Source organism: Ursus americanus, chromosome 23 (genome assembly GCF_024610735.1).
Source record: "Ursus americanus isolate L20-20 chromosome 23, mUrsAme1.1.p, whole genome shotgun sequence".
NCBI classification, from domain to species: Eukaryota; Metazoa; Chordata; class Mammalia; order Carnivora; family Ursidae; genus Ursus; species Ursus americanus.
The window spans coordinates 31,076,094-31,086,026 of NC_142149.1; the positions used below are offsets into that span (position 1 = coordinate 31,076,094).

The following is a 9,933-nucleotide window of genomic DNA, read 5'->3' on the forward strand; positions in this document are numbered from 1 at the left end:
ATGTCTAGATAAAAAAGGGCTTCCGAGTCAGATAAGCTTACGAAATGCTGGTATAATTCAGGTAAAGAGACAAACCCCTGGTTCACACTTTTTTTCTTTTCTCTGTTAGAGGCGGGATAGAGGAATGGCTAAGAGTATAGGCCCTGGGAACAGACAGCCTGGGGCTGACGCCTGCATTGACAAAAGTGGGGTAATCTTGGGCAAGTTACTGAACTTCTCTAAGAGGTAGTTTCCACATCTGTACATGAAGATGGTAATACCTATTCACTGCGATTGTTCCAGATTTAAATGCAACAATACATTGAAAACACTTAGCCTAGAGCCTGGCACAGAGTGAGGGCTCTATAAATATTAATTATTGTCTATAAACCATACTATTATTAGCAAGTCCTCCTGATACCCCAGAGCTTTAGGTCTTTCTCACACATATTTCTCACACACACTGACACCCACATTTCTTAAAAGTCAAAGCCTTCATTCTGACTCCTATTAGTTGTTCTCTGTGCCCTTACCTCCACCCCAGCACATCCCAGGACTGGGAATGACCAAACACTTGCAGTACTCTACTCTAGGCAATGGGGCCAGGGAAAGGGAGGATTTATATGCCAGCAGTATGGCCTTGGAAGTGACCATTATGCACGCTTGAAAAAAAGGATGCATCTTTTGGGTGAACACTGGCCTGTACCAGGGCACACAGTTTAGCAAGTGGAGTGCAGGCTGTATTTTAGCCCTCACTTGCTCTTTAGGCTGAATGTCATTGTATAGTGAACAACCTGCACAACCGTATATGGCAGTTCTGACCTTCAGGCCATAGAAGGGGCTGGAAGCAAATGACCTTTGGAGAAAGAGGGTACAAGCTCTCTTCCCAGTAGTCCATGAAATCAGCTCTCCACAAGCCCTAAGGTGATCAAGTATCCTTCGTCTCCTCCCTCTCTGCCCACACGTGCCCCGCCCCCCATTCATTCACACAGAAGCTGACATCAGAATACCCTGGTCTAGAGGGGATACACCAGGCGTTGTCTGTTTCTCTGGGATGCCGACGGAGGCTGGGAGATGACAGAGCTGAGGAAAGCAGAAGTGGGAGGGCATGATTTTCCAGGTTTCCCCGGACACACAATGAGTATCAAATTATGATGCTCCACACCAGAGCAGACCACGGCCAGAGCACGTCCCACTTCCTGACCAAGGTTTGGGGCAATGAAGGGAGAATGATGGGAAGGGGAGCTTCTTAATCAAATGCGTGGCTCCCTATAAAGATTCTCACCAGCCCTTTAGGTAGACACTTTCTTTGTGAAACAGAGAAGAAAAAGGCAGACATTTCCTGTTCTCTGGAGGTGGGTGGGGTCGAGTGGAGGGCAGGCGCTCTCCCAAAGTTCACAGGCATTTACACACATTCCCACAGATAGCCTCTTCAGCCACCAGAGCGGCCGCTGCCTAGCAGCAAGACCAGGCCTGAGCTGCGGCGATCTGGTGAGGCCTCTGAGCCCTCTGCGCTTTGGTTCTCTCCTCTGTGAGGTGAGGAATATGGATGGGCTGAATTAGAAGTCTCCTGGCAGCTCTGCCAGACTACGGTTCGCACCTCTCGGGGCTTCTCTGCACTCCCCGTCCGGTCTTGACCGACCAGAAATGGCTTACTCTCACCTCTACCGCCGGAGCCTGGGTGCCAAAGACCAACCTCCCTTCTCACAACTGTGCACAGGGTCTGCCTCCATATTGCTCTTGATGATAAACTGCAGCTGGGGCTCCAGCTGGGAGTTGAGGTCCTGTGGCCTTGAGAGTCGGGAACAAAGGCTGAGCTGCTGTGGGGAAGGGACTTTTCCTGAATGTAAGGGGAGGGGCCCTAGCCCTGGGGCTGTTTATGCCTTTACCTCTCCGTAGAACTGGCTGTTCCTCTCCTTCCTACAGATTTGGGGGGAGGGAAGGGGTGTCCTGTCTTTTCCTCTGAGGCTGATGACTTCACCTCCTTTCCCTTCCTCTTCCTTAGGTTAGGATCTCTACCCCTTCCTCATCATGCTCCCTGGGTCTGAAATCTCCATCCCTCTCTCTCCCTTTATTCTTCTTGGGATTGGGGTCTTTACACCCCTCCCTCTCTCTAAGCCTCGCCTCCTTATTCCTTTTTAGGCCTGGCCTCCTAGCCCAGGGTGGAGGGGTCTGCATTCTTCCTCTCCTTTCTCTTCTTAAGGCCACTTCTCCCTCCCCCCACCCTTTCCAGCTCCCCCTCCCTCCGCCCCGAGGCATTGTGGGAGGAAACAAGATGTGGGGCGAGAGCGGCGCGGGGAGAAGCCCGCAGTGCGGGGCCGGGCGGGCGCAGCCAATGGGGAGCGTGGACGGCGGCGCGCGCGGCGGAGGGGCGGGGGCGGGGCGCTATTTCAGGGGGGGCCGCGCGTCGGCAGTGCTCAGCGGCAGAGCGGAGCGGAGCAGCGAGGCGCCAGCGAGGAGCAGGCGGGCGGGCCGGCGGGCGCGAGGCGGAGCGCGGGCGGCCGGGGAAGCTCGAAGGGCGGACGGCGGCAGCGAGCGATCGGCCCGGGGCCGCGGGACCCGGAGACCGCGGCGGCGGCGGCTGCTGCTGCAGGAGGAGCCGAGGGGACACCGCCCCTGCCCGCGCCCTGCCTCAGGCCATCCCTGCTCCCCCGGGGCCCCGCGCGGACTAGCCTGCGTGAAGGTGAGCGGTGGCTGGGGGCGTCCCCGGGGCGGCGGGCCGCGCCCGTCGCGTGCAGCCCCACGCGCGGGGCCCAGCCCCGAGGCCTGGAGCAGAGCTGGCCTCGGCATGACGCCCTCGGCGCCCCTCCTTCCCGCGGCTGCGCCACCCTGTGCCCTCGCGACCCTCGGGCGAGGCTGGAGGCCCCGGGCTGCGGAGGTGCGGCTCCCCGCCTCCTCCCCGCACCCCCCCTCGGGAGTCTCCCTGCGTTGCGTGGAGGCCTCTGGTGTTTGGGGCCGAGGGAGAGGGGGTGGAGAGGGCTCGGGCGTGACGCGGCGCCTCCTGCCGCCGCCACCCTCTGGGGCGTCCTTCCTGCAGCGAGGACGCCCAGTCACTCCGGCGCTGCTCCAGGCCGGGCGGGGGAGGGCGGCTGACCGGCCGGGCGGAGGTTGGGGGGAGGATGCTTTCTCATGCCCCAGGTGCTGGCCTTTGGGGGCCGCAGCTCTCTGGAGGATGGCATGGTGGAGGGATAAGCCTGGAGATCTCAAGGGAGGAAATACCAGCATTTGTGTGTGTTGGTGGCTGGGGGGGGGGTCCAGCTCTTTCGGAGACTTGGCCTTTCCAATCGCAAAACCGGGGATAGGGGATGGGGAGCTGTCCTGGAGTGCCCTCTTCGCTTTTCCAAGGAGCCCCCTGCTTTTGACAGAGGCAGCTGGCCTGGGGCCCTGTGGTCATCTTTCTGTCCGGAGGCCCAGGTCCCTTGCTTTTTTTCCCCAGGAGGGAGGTGGGTAGGCCGGGCACCTCCCTGTCCTTTTCTCACTGGCACCTTGGACAGGGCAGGTTGGGGCTAGGCCTCACCCCTCAGACGCCTGGGGGGCCGGGGGTGAAGAATCGTAGCATTGTAGTCACAAGACCAACGTTATGTAACTGCAGGCTCTCTGCTACTAGAGAGTAAGGTGGCTTTTAATTACTGTGACAAAGTTGTTCCTTTGGACTTTGGGGATGAGGCCGTGGAGCAGGTGAGCTTGCTGGGAAAACCGTTGCCAATTTCGTGCTTTAACTTCAGTCTCTAACCATGCCCCACCCCCACCCTTGCGTTTGTAAACAGTGCCCCCTTCTGAGTGGTAACCTGGAATAGGCCACCAGGTGACACTAGTTTTCTTCAAATATAAAGAGTCTTATAATAATCAGAACATTCTTCCCCTGCTGCTGTTGTATATCTCCTCAAACTTATCGAAGTTGCCCCATTTATTTTATTTCAACCATTGGTTTTTAAAATGAAGATGTTGATTTGCCCAAGGTCATGTAGCAAGTCAGGCCTTGAACAGGGTTCTCCTGACCTTTTCCTTAGCACCTGATGGTGCTCACATACTCCTTGAAGCTCTGACTTTTCCTCACAGGGGTGTGGGGTCAGATTTTGCTGGTCCACTAACCCTTTCCTCTGCCATTCTCTGCTGAAATAGAACCAGCCCTGCTTAGTTTGAGGTGCCTTGGGTGCGGTCAAGGGCTGTGTGGCTGGCAACTGGCATTTATGCTTTCTTTGCATCTGGTGCAGGCTAAAGGAGTAATCATGAGTTCTGCTTTCCCTTTCAGTCCACCCAGCACACAGGCTAGTGTGGACGCAGAGATCAAGGTGGCCTGGAATGATACCAAGGATCTCTCCTTGAGCAGGCAGGCCTCCTGTGTAGCCTTAATATCAGATGGGGTTGGAATGACGACATCTTTTGTCTACTGGGCTGGGTGACAGAGTCCTCTTTTTTTGGGGGGTGTGGGGGATCAGTGTGATGGGACTGTGGTCAAGGACAGAGGATTGGTTTTTGCAGCTCACCTCCTCTGTTCTTGCAAAGCATTCACATGCTATAGACTGCCAGGCAGATTCTGACCAGCCTTTTTGGGATTCCTGCCATCCCAGGAATAGCCCATGCAAGGTCTACCCCAGAATTCTGGTTGCTGTAGGATGAATACCATGCCTTAATTAGCAGAAATATTAGGGCTATTAAAGTAATAATTCCTCACCTTTTGTTATCTCTGTCACTGCAGGGCATTGACAACCTTTTTCTGTGAAAGGCCAGATAGTAAATATTTTAGGCTTTACAGGCCATGCATTGTTTTGCAACTACTCAACTCTGTCGTTGTTGCCTGTTCCTGTAAAACTTTATTTACAGAAACAGGTGGTAGGCTGAATCTGGCCAACAGACCCCAGTGTAGACAGTCCTTGTTTGTAAGTGTTCTCTTATAACCTTAATTAATCCTTATAACAACCCCTGATCAAGAGCGATCCTCATTGCTAAAACGGAAGTAATGAATGCAGTAAGGCTGAGCGACTTGCCCAAGACTACAGGAGTTCATAGTCAGGACCAGAAGTCAGGTCTACTGATTCCTAGTCCATCTTCTACTCTGTTACCAATGATGCAGTAATGGTCATTAAATGAAGGGCTTATTGTGTTCAGGTGTTAATGCCACCTGGTTTGCCCTCAGTAACTCTGAAGTCTCCATTTCAAGATGATGGTATGAAAGCACAAAGGTTAAGTAACTTGCCCAAGGACAAAGCTAGTTGGTGATATATTGTAGTATCTTGGCAATTGGTGCTATTCAAAATATCAGAAATAGATAAATTTAGAGTTGGAAAAAACTTATTTTACAAATGATAAAAATTGATGGCTTATTATGTCTCTTTTCCTATCCACCTTCTATTTCCCATGTTTGGGGACCAGGTCTTTGCTAAAAGCTTAGGACCTCCCTCTTCTAATAATGCCTCGTGTCTGTGTTTTCTGTTGTTATCGCCTTCTGTGCTCTGTTCTCCCGCTGAGGCTCCACACTCAGCTGCTGATGTTCATTGCTCAGAGCATGGGGTTGTCAGCTTCGCCTCTCTACTTCTTCTGCAGTGTCACGATGTCTGACCGGAAGGCAGTGATCAAGAATGCAGACATGTCTGAGGACATGCAACAGGATGCTGTTGACTGCGCCACGCAGGCTATGGAGAAGTACAACATAGAGAAGGACATTGCTGCCTATATCAAGAAGGTGCGTCAGAGAGCTATGGCTGTTGGCTAGGGGTAGGGATGGAGATCTGAACTGGGGACTTAGGAAAGGAGGTATATCCCATGCAAACAAAACCCAGGAGCTTGCAAAGCAGACAAATTAGGGAGTGATTCTCGCCAAAGCATTCACCTTAGGAGTTCTTAATAGGAACTCTTCTGAGGTGTGCTTATGTGTGTGTCTGTATGTGTGTTTACAGAAAATTATGTGACTATAAGGCATTGGGGAGAGAAGCTTAGGATCAAATGTAACTGGCTCAATTCAGAACTATTCAAAATGTAGATCAAGGATAAACAGATAATGTAAGATCATATACAAGTTTTTCAAGGAACTATATCATTTAAAGTGGGATATCCGTGTAATAATCCCTATCATATGGGAGGTTTCCTTTCCTTTCTCTTAAAAAGGACCCAGGTACTGTATCTCCTTCTCCCCACTTTCTTAAGAAGAGGGTGGGCTTGAATATATAATTTGCTAAAAATGGATGAGCAATATTGGGGTGTAGGTTTAGTCCCTGAAAAGTCCCTCAGTGAATGGGTGAATGAATATGGTTAACATAGGAAGCAGCTGAACTAGAAGTGAGAAGTGGTAGCCAGGGCCTCTGATTCCCAGTCAGAATCCATGTCTACTAGTGGCATAATCCCAGTCTTTGATGTTTTCAGCTCTAGTATCCCAAAAGGGATGCCTAAGCTTAGTGATGTTCTGGTCCATAGAAGTGGTAGGGCATCCTTAAGTTTTACAGACTTCTGCTTTCCTACTTAGGCAGGGTGGGTTGAGAAGAGGAAACTCTGGAGTCCTGAGAGAATATCTGTATAAGGAGCCAGTGGGTGAAGAGGCAGCTGGGAGTGCTGGCTCCTTGCTGAGTGATGGCCTTTTCTGTCCTGTACAGGGAGAGGATCCAGAATCATGGACTCTGAGTCAGGAGAATCCTTAGATTATATATGGCCTAGCTTCTTTGTTTTGCTTTTGGGAAAATGAGGCCCAGGGAAGTGACTATGCCTCTCCTATGTTACAGAGTCTTGAGAATCAGCATTAAGGCTGGATTTGGTGACCCATCCCCTTTCTACTGTTCCCTAATACCTCTTGGAGTCCCTTGGTATAGGGGGCTGTGAGGAGGCCACACAAATTGTATGTCGATCACCTGGGGGACAGTCCCAGGGTTGGCAGCTTTGCTGGGTCCATGGTGGAGGGCTGTTGCATGGCAGGGTGCATCTACTGAGCCATCTGTTTCCTCCTGGATCTTTGGAGTGACAGGGAACCGCCTGTCTGATTAGGTCACAAGGATTTCCTAGGTTGCTTTGATGCTGAACTTGTGCCCCTGAGAGAAGTGAGGGAATTGCCTTGATCTCATGGCCTGTGTCCTTGTTCTGCTGCTTATAGCCCACACAGTACCTGGCACACAAGAGTGCCTGTAATGTGGACTTACAAAGAACTGCTTCCTGGTACTCCTGATGTTTGGCTCTAGTGTCTTGGTTCTTGGCATTTGGAAATGCTGCTTAGTAATGTGAGAGGCAGCAGGTGGCAAGTCAGGGAGTCTTGTTCCTCCTCTGCTTTCCTCATGCTGTGTGACACTGGAGTGGTCTCTTATGCCCTGAGCTTCCCTGACTCCTTTGCTAGAGTCACAGGGTGGGCTACGGAGTGGGGTAGCTAGGAGGAGGAGGAGAGATGATCAGGGCGTAAAGTGCCAGAGAGAAATAATGGAGCCTGTGCGGTGTTCCATTATTAATGAAGGAAGGAGTGTCCTAGCCAGCCTTAACCTGAGCTCCTGAGGTTTGGGGAGCTGGGGCCGTGGGCTAGGGGTGGGGAGTGGGGCAGTGCTAACTAAATCAGATTCCCATTCTGATTTCTCCTCTTCCAGCTGTCCTAATCACCTTTCTTCTCTCCCTTTTATTCTTTTTTTAGGAATTTGACAAGAAATATAACCCTACCTGGCATTGTATCGTGGGCCGAAATTTTGGCAGCTATGTTACACACGAGACAAAGCACTTCATCTATTTTTACTTGGGTCAAGTTGCAATCCTCCTCTTCAAGTCAGGCTAGGTGGCCGCAGTGAAGGTGTCAGTGGCGGCGGCAGCGATGGCAAGCAGGCGGCGTTGCTGGGACTGTTTTGCACTGGGGCCAGCATCAGGATGTCCTCTCCAATGGCTGTGCTACTGCATGGACTGTATACTCGATTTCATGTGTATGTCGCAGTAAACAAAACCAAACTTCTTTCTGTTTAGTTGCCTGGGGAAGAAGGCTGCTTTATGTTTATTTTTCAAGACTTTAAAATTTTTTCTTTGGTTGTATTGCACTAGGAAATCTCTCCCACCCCTCCCTCTTCTCTTTCTCTCCCTACATAAAATTAAAAAAAAAAAAAAGCCCTCAACAAAGCCTGTAAGACTAGGAGGGCTGGGGGAGAGCAGTCGGTTTCTGGAGGCGGAACTCAGACTGTGCAGCCACCTCCTCCTGGTGGTGGGCGCTGCTTTGGGAGAGCTGGGGAGGCTGCAGGGGGCAGCATAAGGATTGGCAAGGAGAGAGGGATAGGAAGGAGGCTAGGGGGATTGATCTAGTACCAGGGAGAATATTCCACTGAACTGTGATTCCACGGCTTGGGGCAGAGGGTGGGGTGGAGGGTGGATTCTTTGAGGGGCCCTGAGACGTGTTTGTCTGTGGTGTGTGGGAGTGGGGAGCAGACTTGTCTTGCTGTCTTTGTCAGAAGAGTTTCTAAGTAAGGGCTGTGTCTTTGTGGATTACCTTCTTTTATTCTTCTGCCAGAGCTCATGCTAGGAGGATGTTGGGGGTAGGATTAGCTTGATTTTTCTTCTATTCATTCTTCTCTCCTTCTGTCTGCTCCCTGCTTAGCCCTCGGTTTTCTCATTCCTCTGGAGTTCTCTTAGAGCAGCCCCTGTTAGTTGGCTGGCAAGGGAATTTCTGGTGACTATAGTTCCTTAGTTAAGTCGTAGCAATCAAACCAAATCAATGTCTCCCTTGATTCTCCTCTGTATATGTGTGTGTATGTATGTGTGTGTCTTGGTTTCGGGTAGAGGGGAGGGAGGGGCAGGACAGGGTGGAATCTCTAGAGTGTATGGGTAGATAGGCTACATGGTTAGTTCTAATTGGGCCTTTATGTTAAAAACCTCTAGGGGGTGTTTGTTTTGGGGGTGAAGACAGTTGTCAACCCCCCCCCCAGGCCATCGGGCCCAGATACTGCTTGCCCTATGGCTGTCTGCTCCCCAGAAGGCTTTGGGGGATAGCCCGCAAGGAGATGGCCATGATGCCATCTGCCCTGGAACTGGTTCTTAGTGGAGAGGAAAAGTGACTTTGTGGGTGGTTGCAGCCCTTGTGGGAGGTGGCGATGGAAGTGGTAAAGGGCTGCAAGGACCTTTGAGGGAACTTTGGAGGGGATTAGTCTTGCAGTGGTAAAGCCAGGTATCAGGAGATGGAGCAGGGCCGCTAGTGGAAGGAGATTCCAAGGAGAGTGCAGGGGGGAATCTTGTCTGTTGATCAAACAGGGATGTGGGGGTGGGGGGAGTCGTTGCTGACTGAGCTGCTGATTCTTGTAAATCGCATTTAAAACTCATGTGTAGGGTTGACACTGTGGGAGGGGGGTGGTTGGGATCCAGCTCATTCTTTTTTCTTTTTTCTTTTTTCTTTTTTTTTGTCCAAGTCCATCTTTGGGGCTAGTGGGGAGGCAGGAGAATTCCCCCTCCCCAAGCCTTTAGTGTGTGCCGAGCTTTCTTTTTGATGCTGACAGGGGAGGGTGGGTACTGGGATGAGTGAGTTCCCTATATCAAACCCTTCAGTGGGCACAAGATTGAGTGCTTGGTTTTAGGTTTTATTTTTTTATGAATGTCCAAATCTGTGTTTCCCCCTGCCTTCCCAGACTCGTGTGGCCAGTTGGAAATGTCTGGTTTGTGTTCATCTCTCACTCATTTCTGGAGCAGGGGCTGAGACCCCACCACATCTCCTGTGCTCTGCATCCATGCCTCTTTTGGACATTAAAGGTCGATTGATGCACTTCTGAGCTGTTTGGGTTTTTTTTGCGGGGGAGGAAGGGCAAAAGGGTTGCCCTGGTGACAGGGTTGCCACACATGGGTGGGTGTAGAGGGTATCAGGGTGGAGTAGAATGGGGACTGAAGAGAAGACCAGGTAAAGAGAAACTGATTGGCCTGAATCAGTTCTTAGTTGTAGGGTCTAGTCTCAGGCCCCTTAATTGGGGGGGAAATGAACCAGCAGTACTCACCCACAAGGCTTTCTAGGTCCCTTGATGGAGA

At 51.5% G+C, this 9,933-nt stretch overlaps 1 protein-coding gene across 1 annotated transcript; it reads left to right on the forward strand.

The window, feature by feature from the left end:
• The first annotated feature begins 2,390 nt into the window (after positions 1-2,390).
• On the forward strand, positions 2,391-9,676 carry DYNLL2 (dynein light chain LC8-type 2). Its single transcript, XM_045773424.2, has 3 exons — positions 2,391-2,662; positions 5,524-5,662; positions 7,580-9,676. Exons 2-3 carry the CDS (start codon positions 5,531-5,533, stop codon positions 7,715-7,717), a joined length of 270 nt encoding a protein of 89 aa, XP_045629380.1. The 5' UTR covers positions 2,391-2,662; positions 5,524-5,530; the 3' UTR covers positions 7,718-9,676.
• Positions 9,677-9,933: the final 257 nt, after the last annotated feature.

Bases quoted from the DNA above. Each gene is read 5' to 3' on its own strand.
- DYNLL2 (XM_045773424.2), top strand. From the start codon at position 5,531: ATGTCTGACCGGAAGGCAGTGATCAAGAATGCAGACATGTCTGAGGAC. The intron at 5,663-7,579 runs GTGCGTCAGAGA...TTCTTTTTTTAG, and splicing joins TTGCTGCCTATATCAAGAAG to GAATTTGACAAGAAATATAA.